Source organism: Vicugna pacos, chromosome 21 (assembly GCF_048564905.1).
Source record: "Vicugna pacos chromosome 21, VicPac4, whole genome shotgun sequence".
Taxonomy (NCBI): Eukaryota; Metazoa; Chordata; class Mammalia; order Artiodactyla; family Camelidae; genus Vicugna; species Vicugna pacos.
The window spans coordinates 24,931,814-24,947,504 of NC_133007.1; the positions used below are offsets into that span (position 1 = coordinate 24,931,814).

The 15,691-nt window shown below is 46.4% G+C and overlaps 2 protein-coding genes across 2 annotated transcripts in view; both read left to right on the forward strand.

Annotated features, from left to right (window-relative positions):
* Window positions 1-5,103: 5,103 nt before the first annotated feature.
* Window positions 5,104-11,564, forward strand: SSR2 (signal sequence receptor subunit 2). Its single transcript, XM_072946388.1, has 6 exons — window positions 5,104-5,201; window positions 5,891-6,045; window positions 6,742-6,840; window positions 7,815-7,923; window positions 9,773-9,850; window positions 10,982-11,564. Exons 2-6 carry the CDS (start codon window positions 5,891-5,893, stop codon window positions 11,090-11,092), a joined length of 552 nt encoding a protein of 183 aa, XP_072802489.1. The 5' UTR covers window positions 5,104-5,201; the 3' UTR covers window positions 11,093-11,564.
* Window positions 11,565-14,970: 3,406 nt separating this feature from the next.
* Window positions 14,971-15,691, forward strand: part of ARHGEF2 (Rho/Rac guanine nucleotide exchange factor 2) — a 45,679-nt gene continuing 44,958 nt past the window's right edge. The window contains exon 1 of the mRNA XM_072946380.1: window positions 14,971-15,203. The gene's annotated coding sequence lies outside the window, so the exon portion shown is untranslated. The remainder of the gene's footprint in view (window positions 15,204-15,691) is intronic.

Below are 15,691 nucleotides of genomic sequence, written 5' to 3' on the forward strand. Positions count from 1 at the left end.
TGATTCTCAAATGGTTCCAAAAATGTAGATGTGAATATGTAGTATGTATGTATATGTATAATATATAGACATATATTAATTTATATATACAGAGAGATAAAGCAAATGGACAAAATGTTAGCAGCTGGTAAATCTAAGTGAAAGGTATACAGGTATTAACTGAGCCCCATTCTTTCAAGTTCTATAGGTTTCAGGTTTTTCAAAATAAGCTTTTGGAGGAGGGCATGCTAGGCAATGTTCTTGGCTCTGTAATCTGGCCTTCTTTTCCAGCCTCTCCTCCATTTCCAACCAAACCTGACTACTACATGGTCAGCAGGAGTGCTTTGCTTTTCCTACCATCTCTCAGTTCTGTTCAACAGCTCCATTCAACAAACTCAGGGTGTATCTAGATGCTCACAATCCAGGGAGGGAAGAGACTTGGTGACAACTCATGTTACTACAGTGTGGTGGGTGCAGTAGCTGAGTGGGAGCACAGAGCAGGAGCTCGCCAACACTGCCAGTAGCCCCTAGTATCTGGAAGAATGAATGGGTGAGCACGGATCATTATCTGGAAGAAGACAGACCCATGAGTAGTTGGTCATTAACACATTCAGACTACTGGCCTGAAAGGTGGGACATACATGGATTCCCTTTCTCCCAAAGGTTGCCTTCTAGTGTCAGCCTGGAGCAGATACTTGGAGGCCCTTTTTCACAAAGGACCCTTCCCCTTTCCTTATTTACTTTCAGTCCTTCCACTGGGGCCCTCCTTCTTCCTGTTGCTGCCCCTTTGTGGTAAAGTGGGGGCATCACTGCTTGTAACTACTTCCTGGGGGGCCTCATAGTGAATCAAGTCATGTCTTCAGAGTGTGGCATCTGCAATTGCACCAAGCAACAAGCTGCTGTCTTGCTCATAGAGACAGTCTCTTAGAGCACAAGGATGATGTGCTCTTACAGCTAAAATAGCTCCTCATTACTAGAGACAGGGGTGGGGGGAGACAAAAGGGTGAAGGGGCTGAGGGAGACACAGGAGTCCCTATCACACTCTCCCATGTGCTCTCTTAAGCCTCCAAAGGGAAGTTCAGTTTCCCTCCCCCTTAATGAGTTAGGAGCTGCGGGTGGAGGGGCAGGAAGGGGAGCACTTTGTGCTTTGTACACCCAGAAGCCTCTACCACAAGGAAAGTGTCTTCCCTGGGTTTGGATAGTCACAGAATCAGTCAAACTCTGGACATTTCTCAGGGATTCACTGGGAGCTGTCCCATACGCTGTGCTTCAGACTGTGAGTTCTCCCAGTGATGGGGAGAGGTGTTGCTGCAGTAGAAAAGGCTTTCTGAGTATCAAAACCCTGACCTTTTGGATTTTAAAGCCAGAGGCCAGAGATATATCAGAATATATAAGAACTAGACTGTCAATACACTAGCTACACGTGGCTATTGAAACACAAGTTGAAATTAGTTAAAATGAAATAAAACTAAACAATTTCAGTTCTGCAGTCTGACCAGTCACATTTCAAATGTTCAATAGCCCATGGGGCTGGTGTCTAACATATTGGATAGTGAAGATATCATAGAACATTTCCATTTTCACCACAGTCTCTTGAACAGTGTCTCATTAGAAAGAAAGGCATGGCATTTTATCTGTTTTGAAGGACAGAGACTTTTGCTTTGCCCTAGGGCCTAGAACAGTGTCTGGCACTTTGACGGATGATCAGTAAAATTTTGTTGAAAGAATACTAGAGAAGTTAGAGCCGGTTTTCCATCACTTCTGTCCCTTCACCCAAACGATCTCAGCTAGATAGAGTTTGTCCAAACTGGGGAGGAAGGGGAAAAAAGAGAGAACAGGAAAGAGGGGATCTTAGTCATCCATGGATAAATCCCTCTGAAGAGCTCTGAGGCTCTGCTGGCTCTGACTTGACATAGTTTGGGATTTGGAGGTGGCAGTAAAGAAAAAACCCAAATAGGTTGGTGAATCCAATAGCAGGAGGAGTCTTGTGCTTGCTCCCAAAGAATGCACGTTGTGCCCAGGTAGGTGGTCTGGGATACCCTTCAACATTTCTGCTCACCCACGTCATGGCCTGGTTTGTGGAACTGAGGCATGACTGGGTAGCATGGAAGAGGCGAAGGGCCTTAGAGAGCCCAGCTGAGTTCCCTGTGGCTCCAGAGAGGCATGAAAAAGCAGAGGGAGGGAAAGGAAGATGAAGAGAGAGGACCACTGTGCCTGGGGAACGCTGGGATAAGGCTGAGGGGGATGCAGCTATGCTCTGGGTGAACTCACAGCCTAAGAGAAGACAGGATCAGGATGTCTCAGTGGACACCAGAGAGGAAAAGTACCGATGACCAAGGACCAGAAGTCTCTGATCCCCCCACTCCTGGCACATTAGGAGCCCTCTAGAAAATTAGAGGCAATCTGGAGAAAATGGCTGGGGAGCCCCTGCATTAATGGAGATTTCAGTTCTTGTTACCTGATGGAAAAGGGGTTGCAAACAGAAATTGGGTTTAATTATAGAAAAGTAAGGAAGTTAATGTTTCCTGGACATCTAAGTTTGCATCCTGGCATTTACACCCACCCAATATTTCAGTATTGCTTGATTTTTTAAAAAAACAAAAATATAAGCTGTATTATTTGTGTAAATTAAAAATTATTTTTTGTATGATTCCACTTATATGGGGTACCTAGAGTAGTCAAATTCACTGAGACAGAAAGTAGACTAGTAATTGCCAGGGGCTTGGGACAGGAGAAAGGGGAGTTAGTGTTTAATGGCTGTGGAGTTTCAGTTTGGGAAGGTGAAAACGTTCTGGAGATGGATGGTAGTGCTGGCTGCACAACAATGTGAAGGTACTAATGCCACTGAACTGTACATTTTAAGTGGTTAAAATGGTAAATTTCACATTATGTATATTTACTGCAATAAAAGATGAATGTAACAGAAAAAAGAAAAACAACTGTTGCAAAGTGACTGATAGCTGTGATTCTGGATGTTTCTTGAAAACTGGCATGGTTCACATTCACTCCATTTCCTCTTACAGAGTGCCCTTCCAGCTAACTTGTGCCGATCTGAGGCCCCTAGATTTGGCAGCAAGGCTCTGTTTCTGGGTGCCTGCCCAACCACCAGCCGAAAAGCACCTTGCCACTTCCTTCTCAGCTTAGTCACTCACTATCTTGGTGGCCCTGTTGTTGCAGATCCCAAAAGAGAGGTCAGTGGGCAACGTGAGCTCTGTCTTAACCGCCAAGAAACAGGACATGAAACCAGTGGCACTAACCTGGGAGCACGGTAAGCACCCTAGGTAGCCTCACACTGGTTCCGCACACTTCTGTTCCTGGCACACAGTTTCCTGAGCATCTAACAAAGTACTACTCAATCTCTTGGTTTGGGGTCCCCTTGAGGATGGCAGGAAGAAGTTATACTCTTTTGGAAGTCTTTCAACAGAAGCATTTCCCTTAGCAACTGACTCTCAAAATCTCTCCTGTAGTCAGAATAGCTTCCAATAAGGAGACTGTAAACAGAAATGGTGAAAATTCCTCCAATCAGCAGGTGTTTCTTGAGCACCTCCTGTATACTCAGCATGACTATAGGACCTCTGGACAAGTGTACACTAGAGAAATAGCACCTAATCATGAAGGAAGATTTTCCAGGCCAGAAACAATCAGGAAAAAAACAAAACCAAAAACCCCACTAAACTGCAGTGATGTAAAAGAGCAATGCAGTCTGGCATAGGCAAGGAAGGCTTCCCGGAGGGGATGAGACTAGAGCAGGGCCCCAGAGGAGGACTTGGATCGGCATATGGAAAGAGAGGCAACAGGACATTTTAGGGAAGCCACACACTAAGGAAGTAGGAGCAGGCTGGAGGTTGTATAGAGAATTTGTTATGATTCATCCCTGAAGTATCCTGTGTGCTCAGGTGTGACACTAAGCAATGGAAAACAGACAAACTGTCCTCAAGGAGCTCTAGTCTGGGAGGCAGTGAATGAAGGGAAATACTAAAACAAATACAGGTGATGTGTATTATTCCACAAGAATGTTAAGCCCCCAGAAAGTAGAAACCTTATCCATCCTGTTCATCACTGTATCCTCAGTACCTAGAACAGTGCCAGGCACAAATTAGGTGCCCGATAAAATGCATACTGAATGAAGGGATGCTACAATGGACATATGGAATAATAGCAATATTGGTAGTTTATTGAACACATACGTGCCAGACAATATGCTAAGAGCTTTACATACATTATCTTATTTGATCCTCCAGCATTTTGAGAGTACTATTAATAATCTCATTCCACAGACTTGGGAACCAAGGCTTACAGAAGTTAACATTTGTCTCAAGGTTAACTAACCACTAAGTGACAGAACTGAGACTTGAATTCATGACTACCTAACTTCACAGTCCATCCTCTGAACATAGTCTACTGTTCAAAATGCTGTTTGGGGAAGTTTATCTGGTAGCTGACTGAAATGTGAAGGGAAAGACCCAACGAAGCGAGACCACTGCAGTGAAAAACAGCAGTATCAATGATTATGAACTAAAGCGGTTATAGTGGGAAAAGAGAAGAAAGGATCTACTTTTGGGGAACCTTAAAGGGTTCTAAAGAAAGCTCAGGGCTTGGTGATTTATTGAATATAGGGAATGAATACATTTTCTCACCTGGGAATGCAAAGAATGCTGGTAGCCCTGAGAGAAATAGCTTTTCTCTAATTCCTAGCCCTACAGTACACTCGACATTCTTAGATGGTCTAAATCTCTAGGTTTGTCAATTCTGCAAAGCATTTAATCAGATGCTGATTACCTACAATAACAAGCTTGAAAAGCCACTCTATAGGGCAGGATAAGAAAAGCATGATGGAGGGAAAAAGGGAAAAAAAGAAAGAAAAAAGAAGGAAAGGAAGGGAAGGGAAGGAGAGGGGAGGAAGGGAGAGGGAGAGAAAGAAAAAAGAAAAAGAAAGAAGGAAGGAAGAGAAAGAAAGAAAGAGAGACAGAAAAGAGACAGAAGAGAGAGAGCACGCGCAAGAAACGCAGGGAGGGTGCACAGACAAGCCTATTCTAAGATCGGTTGCATCCGCGATGCGGGCGGGCACTACAAAGGGGGGGGGGTTGTCTAAGAACTACAACTCCCAGAAGGCATCGGGCAGAGTAGCAAGGTTTCCGGCTAGAGCTTATTTCCGGTCTTTCGGGTGCTGACGCTCTCTTCCGGTCTTGGTGGCCCCCTGAAAGGCCTTTGGGGTGTGCACGGTGAGTCCTGAGATCCTGGGGGTGCGAGTGGGAACAGGGGAGTCTTGTGTCGGCACAATACTCAGCAGCTGAGGCTCGGGAGGGCCGGGAGGGCACGCCGGCGGGAGGACGTGTAGTCTAGACAGAGAGGGAGGGGGCAGAGCGGACTGAGCCCACGGAGGCTCCCAGAAAGGATGTGGGGAGCGAGGTCGAATGGGAACCCTGGGGCAGGAAGGATACAGGGGCGTGGAGGAGGACCCCGAGAGCGTGTCGTGGGATCTCAGGAGGAGCTGGTGGAGGAGGAGGAGTAGCGGGAGGGCAGCGGCGGTGAGGGTCTCCACTGTGGAGGAAAGCTTAGAGGCTGCTGCATGTCCGAGACTGGCCGAAAAACGGCAGCCCAAGGAAAGCCCTATTGTGGCCACATGGAATCCTCTCAGGAGACCCCACCCTTTGGGGAGCACCCAGGAGCCCTGGCAGGAAGAGGGTAGCAGATAATGCTGGTGCATATACCCGATTTTCCGACGGCTGCAGGGCAGAGATGGTAGGAAGCTCGCCAATGGGTGGGTCAGCTCTGGTGGCTCTTTGGAAGGGGCTGCTGCTTTGGCAACATCAAAAGAGCTTTGATAGGCTCTGTAAGGAAGGACTGTCAGGAAGATTTTGGTGGTTTTACATGCTTGGGTTGACTGTTCACTTTGGTCTTTTCTCCAAAGATGAGGCTGCTGGCATTCGTGGTGTTGGCTTTATTTGCTGTCACTGAAGCAGAGGAAGGAGCCAGGCTTTTGGCCTCCAAATCATTACTGAACAGATATGCCGTGGAGGGGCGAGACCTGACTTTACAGTACAACATCTACAATGTTGGCTCAAGGTAATGAAGGCCCTGGAGCTATAGGTTGCGCCCTTTTCAGGCTTCTTAGATTTCCTGACTGGGAACAGGGACCAGTAGTGATTTATGTTTGGGAGACCTCCAGCAACACAAAGATATCATGAGTGAATGAATATATTGCTGGGTCTACTTTTGGTAGAGGAGGGCATTCTTACCTAAGCTGCAAGAAATGATCTTCCACTTTTTTGAGTTGGAAGAGTTTCAGAGTGGGGAAGAAGCAAGAATTGTGGTGAAACAGGGAGAGGAAGATGAGAAGGCAGAAAATGTGTGATCCTTTGTTACCTCTGGGGTTTAGTTTCAGCTTCCTTTCTTTTGTTCGCATTTTTGTTGCCCTTCTTTTCATTTTATTCTCTTGAATTTTCTCTTCCGTATGCATCTTGCTCCTCTTCCCCTCCTTACATACACACACGTACACAAACACACACACAAGAAGAAATTGGGGCAAATATGAATTGAGACCCATTCTTTCCTAGATATTTGACTGTTTTGGTGCTTCTGAACCATAGAATCCAGTCCTTGACCTGGATTCGTCAGTACAGCAAACCCAAGTTACCATGCGACTCACATCTGTCTTTTTTAGTTCTGATTTTTTAGAACAGGCAGGCAGAGTTGATTGCTGATTGTTTTAATTTTATATCCATTACTCACTTATCTATTTTTGTTTCCTCCGTTTTCTAGCGCTGCATTAGATGTGGAATTATCTGATGATTCCTTCCCTCCAGAAGACTTTGGCATTGTCTCTGGAATGCTCAATGTCAAATGGGACCGGATTGCTCCGTATCCTCTTGACACTGGCTAGGAGCGGGACTAGGGGGAGGAATGTTGCCTGCACAGCAGCAGGGTCACTTCAAAGAGTCTGGGTGTGCATGGCCATTCTTGTCACCTCTCTGGATAAGATGGGGCAAGAGAGATTGGTAAAAATTGTGTAAGCATAATTTAGGGTAGACCTGAGGAAGGATGTTACTGAAATTCAGCTTATAAGGCCGTAAAACATAGTATATTGGGAAAATGTGGACAGTTAGATGTTTGTGGCTGGGCAAGGATGTTTAACGTGCTTTTAGAAGAAATTCAGCTAGTATGGAGGACCGGGGCGACTTTTTAAAGACTTCTTATTTAATGAGTCAATTATTTGGATCTACTGGTTATTTCCTGAGTGTTTTGAATTAGATTATTTTTTTCCCTTATGAATTAAAGTATATTTAGATTTTCTGGGGAGGGTAAGTATTCTCTTTGTATTTTTGTTTGTTTTTGTTTTGTATTTTCAAAAACTTCCTTCAGTTATAGTCAACAAAAGATTTTCTGTGACCTTAAGTGGCTAATTTTTTATCTGTAACATATCGCTTTGAAAGTTTACTTCAAAAAAAAAACCTCGATATTGAGTATGTCATAGACCCCTTAAACTTGGCTAGAAAGACATGTTTTGTTTTGTTTTTTTAAGAGATAGAACTGGATTTATTTGGGGGTAGTTATTAGTTTTTTTTAAATTTATTTACTGATTTATTTATCTTAACAGAAGTACTAGGGATTGAACCCATGACCATTGAGCTATGCCCTCCCCCTAGAAAGACATGTTATAACACATGCTTTAGACTTAGAAAAAAGTCTATGTTTATTATCCTTGCAAAGTATTGCAGATATGAAATCACCGTGTGTATTGGCATCTCTTTTTGTGAATGGTGCGTTTAGTTCACAAGTTGAAAGGTTGCTCCAACTGTAGCTTCATCTTTTTTCCTCCTTAACTCTTGGGCCAGTGCTAGCAATGTCTCCCACACCGTGGTCCTGCGTCCTCTCAAGGCTGGTTATTTCAACTTCACCTCAGCAACTATTACTTACCTGGCCCAGGAGGATGGGCCCGTTGTGGTGAGTTGCCCAAACCCGTAGCTGGATGGGGCTCAGTTCTGCCTTCCTTTGAAAACTCTTGCAGAAAATCCCCAGAGCAGGCATTAAATTCTGAGGAAGATAAGAAGGACCAGAAACTTGGGATATTGTCCTTAGGAAGGAAGGACATTTCAAATTGTTAAGTCTCAGAATCGAGCAGTTCACATGGAGGGCAGGGGATGGGAGTAACATAGCATTCCCCCGTCTTCATTCCCTCTCCTTCGCTTTTAATCTGGAAGGGGTCATGTGCTGCCCAGTTTATTGCCATCTTTGCCCTTTCAGTTCATCGTCTCTGCTGCTGTCAGATGATCCCTGGTCTCCACTGCGTCTGTCTTTCCCTTGCTTAGAATGCTTCTGCTTCTGGCATTAAAACCAAGTTTTTCTGCCTCTCCTTGCATACCCTCCAGTAGTCTCGCTGTTTTCGGTCTCTCCCTTTTTCTCTCTGCCCACCAAGACCCACCATCCTAATTAGGCCAACTCCTTCCTGAAGTGCTTCCCCCTCTCTCGGTGCTCATTCTTTCCACTCTGCCTTTGTTCTCTGTTTGAAGTACTCTCTCTCCTCCACTTCATTATCTGAAGCCTTCTCAAGACCCAGGTCTGAGCTGCGTCTCCTTGTTTCTGTCTTCTGCCCTTACAATTCATATTGCTCTTTCCTACTCATTCTTTCAATAAACATTCATTGACTGCATCTAAGCTTCTATAGCTCTTACAGTCTATGCCACTTGAATGTTTAATTATTGACTGTCTTTAGTGGTTCTTTCTTATGTCTAGGTCTTTCCCTTACCTCCACCTCCCAGTTTAATTATAAGCTCCTTGAAGCAAAGGAGTTGATCTGAAATTTCTTTACCATTTAAAGTAGAAACTCACTAGTAAACAATCTTCTGATTGGTTGATATAAAAGTCAGCAGGCACTTATTGAGACCCTGCAATGCTCTAGACTCTAGGAAATACTAAGACGATTAAGACACTGTCCTAGCCCTCAAAAAGCTTAGGTCATGAATTTATAAATACAAAAGGGCTTTAGGCTACTTAGTGCGAGCACAACAGGGAAGGGACTTAACAGAGTCAATCACAGAGCTAGGAGAAATCCAAGAGTCTCTAACTTTCAGTGCATTCTCTGAATTACCTTTTTTTATAAACCGCGTAGAGCCATATTCTTGTAATCCTAGTTATGTTTTCATAACTTTTGTCATTTCTGCTTTTAGAACCACCTTTAGGACTCTTTGGTTCTACCTGGTCCTTGATGGGTTAAAAGATACAAATTCAAAGGCTCACCTGCCACTTGAGAACAAAGTTGTTTGCAGTGTGCTCCAAACTCTTGGCCTCCTCTCCAAGACAAAGGAATGCAGGCCAGACTTAGCCCCTCCTTGAGTAATTACATTTGGGTAGGGCTTTATGCTTTTCAGAATCCTCATCATTTCATTTGAGCTTCATGTCAATCTGTGAGGTACAGAAGAGTCTTTCCACTTGAGGAACAGGGAAATGATTGCCAAAGGCAGAGGAGGCCAGTGGTGGTGAGCAACTTTTTCCAGGGTCTGAGGCTAAGATAGAGGGATTGGGCCTTGTTTTCAGCTGCATACCTGGCCTTCCTCTTTCGTAAATGCTCATCATGTGTTTCTCTGGTCTCCTGGCTCCTAATTTACCTCCTCTTTACAGCACATAAGAAACATCCAAATCTCTCTATTTGAAAAGCTTTTCCTCATCTTGATGCTTTCTTGGGCCTTTAGGGACTAAGAACCTAGTGCTTAGAACTGGATTGGTTGGAACTGCCCTTTCTCAGATGAGAAAGAGTTGGAGACTTGCCTTAATGCCCTTCTTTTCTTCTTTTTAGATTGGCTTCACCAGTGCACCTGGACAGGGCGGAATCCTGGCTCAGCGGGAGTTTGATAGGAGATTCTCCCCCCATTTCGTAAGCTTTACCCTGTTCTCCTTTGTCATTCCCCGGGAGGAGAACACTTTTTGGTTCTGGGGCCTCTTGGGCTCCTTAAAAGATATATTTAATTGGTTGGTTCTTGTCACATCTGTTTTTTGATACAAGCAGCTGTTAAATGTCTTACTTTAACTGTGATTAGAGATTTTTGGCATTGAGATCACAATTACCAGAACCAAAAAAACTGCCCTTTTTTTCTGCTCAGCTTTGTGTAGAGAGCTCCATCTTGGAGTCCTGGGTCTGATTTGAGGTTTTAAAAAATATCTGCTTAAGATTAAATGAGTCGTAGAGCATTGGGGAGGTTAAATGGGAACTTTGTTGTGGTCTAATCTAGGAGAGAATTTTTTGAAGGTTTGCCTAAAGTACTGAATGAGGAAATCCATTCATTCATTCATTCAGTGAATAACTATGAGGTTCCTAATTACGTGCTCAGTTCTGGGCTTTGCTTTGAGAAAGCAATGGTGAGCAAGACACAGTCCCTTCCAATAAAGATCTTCTGAGCTTAGAGAGGACTCAGCACAAGTCACTGGGGGAAAGTGCTGTGACAGAGATCACATACCAGGTGCTGGAGGAGATGCAGCGGGAACATCTAACCTGGTCGTTGAGAGTCAGGGAAGGTTTTCTGAAGGAGGGAAGTTGAGCCAGTTAAAGAAGAGGTAAGGAAGGGCAGGCACCCTAGGAGGAGGGAGTAACTCGGAAGTGAGAAAAAACATGGTGCAATCCAGGAATGTCAGGTAGTTCAGTGAGGCTGGAGGGCAGAATGTGAGGGGTGCTGAAGAGGCGGGCTGGAGGTCGGGGCAGGAATTAGGTCACAGGAGGCTTGACAGGGCAAGGCCTGGGCATCTCCCGCCTCAGAGATTGTCTGGAGGAGAGAAGCTTCTCTTCCAGATTGGGTTGGGTCCAGTGAGGCCTTTGGTTTCATAGCTTGAAAAATAGATTGGTCTTTAGAGAGCCATTCTGTATCTGAAGTGGCCGGAGAGGAACCTCCGGCCAAGGTTCTGCTTCATATTTGGGCTGGACTGCTCCCTTTCTCATTAGACCCCTTCCTTCCTGGTCCCCTCCTGTGTCCTAATGCAGACTTCTAAGCAGGGCCTTTGTTGTCTTCCACAGCTGGACTGGGCAGCCTTCGGGGTCATGACCCTCCCTTCCATTGGCATCCCCCTGCTGTTGTGGTACTCCAGCAAGAGGAAATACGACACCCCCAAAACCAAGAAGAACTGAGTGGGGCCTCTACAGCCCTCCCTTCCCAAGAAATCCAGGTGCTTTCCAGACTCCAAAGGGTATCTCAGATGCAGTCTCTTCTCCGTTAGCTTTTGGCCGCCTTCTGGATCTTGTCCTGCTCTCAGCCAGAGTGAAGGACGAGGTGTAGGAGTCTATGAGAGCCTCCTTGATTCCATCGCGAAGCCATACAAACAGGATTGCATTCGGTAACAGCCTTGAGCCTAGGGGCCCTGTGGTGCACCTCTGAGATGCCATGGGGTATGTTGCTGGCGATGGGAATGCTCTCCAGGGTCCAGGAGGGAGCACTTTGGAGACTGCCTGACACCACCCCCACCCCCCTGCCCTCCCCTCTCAGAAGAGGTGGAAGACAAGATGAAAGCTGTGGGACTTTTAAAGGCTACCTGGTCTCTGTGCTGGCTTAGGGAAGCTCTTACCAAATGGGGTTTTCTAATAAAAACAAATGCCACGTTGACTTGTCCGTTTTCCCATCACCGGGGTGAGCTCAGGTTGCTGTTGGCATTTAGGTCCTGCAAGTGAGCTGAATTCCTGCCTCCTTGTTCTCAGGGTTGTGGGTCCTGTTCCCCCAGGGATATCCTACCTTTTTAATTTTATTTTTACTGAAGTGAAGTTGATTTACGATGTTAGTTTCAGGGGTATAGCAAAACGAATCAGTTAAACACCATACAAACATACATACATACATACATATTTTCTCAGTTTCTCCACCTTCCCTTTTGAAAACCATTGCTTCCATTCCTTATTTCCCTCTCTGTTCTCACCAATCACCACCTACTCCCCTAAACCTTCTTTGCCTATGAGCTCCTCTCCACAGCAAAGGGGAGAATGGGGAAAGATGGTCTGTTACTGTTCTCATGCCCCTGGAGACTTTCTGGGCTGATTTATTCACTGACTGTTCTTGAAAAGCTATCTCTTAGGCCTGATTCCAGCCTTTCCTCTATTGAAGTACTAGTTTTTCTTGAGCTTGAATTTCTTTCTAATGCCTCTGCTTTGAGCTCAGGCCAAGCAGAAGTGCCTGGATCCCCTGAGCTGTTACCTAAGCATGGCCTGTGGAGAGGCAGTGAATTTTGCTGCAACAGCAGTGGAGAAGCCACTCTGAGCTGACTCTGTCCACCCTAGGAATGTCGTGGTCCGAGCACAGCCTCCCAGGCAGAAGAGAAACCCAACAAACACTCGCTTTGTTCCTGCCACCAAGTTTCCCAGCTTAGATTCTGTTGGGGAGTTGGGGGTGATGAGTGCTGCCCAACCGGTTTAACCTTTCCTTCACCCAGCAGCCGGAGCCTCTAGGCCCCAGGAAGGATGAAAAGGACATGGAGACAACGGGAGTCTCCAAATGGAGTAGCCCTCCACCAGCTCACATCCCTCTTTCAGGGGCTGCAGCTCGGACACCCCAGGACTGGCCAGGTCAGAGGGCGAGGAGGATATATTTGCTTTTGTTCATTGTGTTCCTGGTGTAGACCTGGAACGTGCTCAGGAGAGTGGGGAAAAAGACAGTGGGTCAGAAGCTTGGGGTTGAGAACAGGTGCCAGGAAGGGAAGGGAGCCGGTTTGAAAGGTATCATCTTGCTCTCTAGGATTATGAAATGTTAGTCTTTGGAGTAGGGCACATGCTATTTCTCCAGCTGTGTAGTGTCCACTGAAAACAGAATGAGGAGTTAACCTATAGGAGGAGGAGGGAGGAGTTCTGGTTTAGAGGGTAGCATAAACTTCCTAACTCTGGAAGGTAATATAAGAGATTCCTTCTTGGTCTGGGCTCTGGGAGATACTGCTTTTCCAAAAGCTGGGGCAGTCTTTACCTTTTCTCGCAGAACTCGACACTTTGCGTTCCGGATCTTATTACAGAGGAGACCCGGGGGAACCCAGGTCTGACCCAGATGACAAGAGAAGCATTGTGAGGCAGTGGCACAGGCACCTTGAAAAAAAGCCAAAACCAGATGCTTCATCTCTCAAGAGATCAAATTCCTTAGAGTCAGGCTGGAATTTGAGCCTCCCTTAAGTAGTGGCATTGAAGGATATAAGAGCCTCTAAAATCTATAGATGGTGAGACTTAGCTGGAGTCGTTGCTTTGGGATTGAGCCGTCTCCTTGAGGTAGGAGGATGGGTAGCAGACAGTATTTCATTCTAACTGAAACCACCCTTGGGTAATGTGAACCCTGATCTCCAGATTTCGCACAGGTCTGCAAAGGAGAGGGAAAGTAAGCCCTGGCCCCTCATTCCTGGAGATTGGGTAGCCCAGCCGAGGGCGTCCTCCCTAAAAGGCAGTATAGATAGTAACCCAGTAAGCTGTCAACGTGTTTCAGATCCCCCCCCCCCCGGAAACCATCCCTCTATCCCTCCCATATCGTCCAAACTCTCAGCTGGCACCTGCTCACCCACACCCAGCCCTGGTACCAGGAGGAGTCAGGTGCCCAGATTTCCACCCCTTTCACATATCAGTCTTTGGGACTTCATCTGAAGAAAGTCAATGGGAAATGGGTATGAAAATTTCCAAGAAGCTGGGGGGTGATGGAGCAGTTTGTTGACAGGATGGGAAGTTATCAAGGCTTGATCCCTTGAGAGAGCTGCTCGGGGTGGTGGAAGCAGCACTGACCCCAGACAGAGGCCCCAGTGCTGGGTCCCAGCCCCACCTCCACCACTCACTGGCTAGCTGGCCTCAGGTAAATAACGCCCTGAGCCACAATCACAGGATTGTTTTAATTAGAGGATTTCTGAGGACCCTACACCAGTATAAGGCAGCTGCTTCCCTAGTATCCTTGTGAAGTGACAAACAACTATTGTCACTCAGCCAGGTAGGAGAGAGCACACAGCTTCCACATCTCTCACCCTGAGGAAGGGTTTTAGAGCCTGGATAAATTAGGGTCGCCTAATTTAATCTTATTTAATAGATCAGGAAAGGCAGAGAGTGAAGTGGCTTATCCAGGGTCACAGTGAGTGGTAGGTAGCATATTTACGAATAGCTGCTATGGGTCCAGCATTTTTGTTCCACTGTTTGTACGTATCTCATTTAATACCCTCACTTTACAGGTGAAGAAATGAGGCTAATAGGGCACTTCTCCGAGGCCCCTTAGCTAGTGAGTTGGCAGGGGCAGCCAGGGTATTTCAATTCCAGCATGCCCTTCCCTTTGGCCACAGGGCCCAGCAGGGAGGAGGCTCCCCAGTACCTCAGGAAGTCTAACATCTGTGCATGCCGAGCTCTGCCCCAGGGAAGCAGTGAGGGTGAGTCAGCTCCCCCAGAAGCTGTTATCAGGGAAGGGGGTGGAGAGCTGGTCAGATATCCGGTGCCTGGTATCCACAACAAGCTGGGGGTTGGAGCCAGCGAGTGCCCAGCTGCCTGGTCACCATGTTCCTGTTGTCTGGAGGAGGGCCCTCAGATGTGGCTGCCCTTGTCATCGCTCCTCCCTGTACTTTCATCACAGAAAACACAGTCCTTCCTCCTCCCCCTGCTGTAAGCTGCCTCTTAAAGGGAAGACTGCTCTTAACAGCAGTTTTGAAACCAAATTCAAGAGAGGACAATGCACCTCCCTGACCCCAAAAGGACCTAGCTGTTAAGTTGGTTTCCAGCTGTGGGCCTTTCCCTGAGATGTCCTCTTTTCCCCTCAGCTCCACCCTGTCTCCGCTAGAGGGAGGATGAAGGTTCCCTGGGATGTCAGGTTCCCACCTGCTCCCCCCTTAGGGTGACCCCAGCTTGGCTTCTTGTATCTTTTTCCACATGAGCCTAAATCCAGTGGCTGTCCTTTGTTTAGGGAATGCTGAGAACAGGGGGACCCAGGAATCCTTGGGACCAGCGATGGCACCCAAGGGGTTAAAGGCCTGGGCGCAGCACTGTCTAGGGTGTTTGAAGTGGGGCGGGGAAGGGAAGGGCTGGAGTAGTTGAAGAGGCAGCTGGTCTGGACTGGAATGAGTCCCCCCTGTCTCCTATGCAAACTTCTGGACCATGAGCAATTCTCTTAAAAGGACCAAGAAAGAGGCACCCCCATTACGGTGCTGGATTGGATTCTTAGAGGGGCTACCTGAAGCGGGACTTTTTCCTATCCTGAAGTTACCACTCGAGGGCAGGAACAGGTCCCCCGTCTTTGGGATATCTCCCCAGTCTGGTGAGTTTCCCTTCTTCCCTATCCCTGAGTCCTTATCTCGTGAATGGGCATTCCCCAGAAGCAGAGATCTTCGGGAACCCCTCAGCACCCCCAGGAAGTGGCAGAACAATTCACCAGTTTCCTGCTTTCAGCTCCCATTTTTAACTAGGGTGCTGTGTTTGTGTGTGTGTGTGTGTGTGTGTGTGCACACGCACACAAGTGTGCAAATAGGAAATCACCTTAATGGCCAACAGTTAATACTACTTGTGTGACAAGTGATGCCAAACCCTTTATGTACATTCCTAATCCTCACAATCCTATGGGGTTGATATATCATAATCCCTATATTAAAGATCAGGTTCAGAGGAATTAAATAACTAACGCTTGTCAATTAAGAGGTGAATTGTAGTACTGGGGTTCAAACTCAAGTTCATTTGACACCAAAGTCCATTATGATATCTTTTGGTCTCTTTCTTACTCAGGAGGTAGGGACAAAAACTGATGACTAG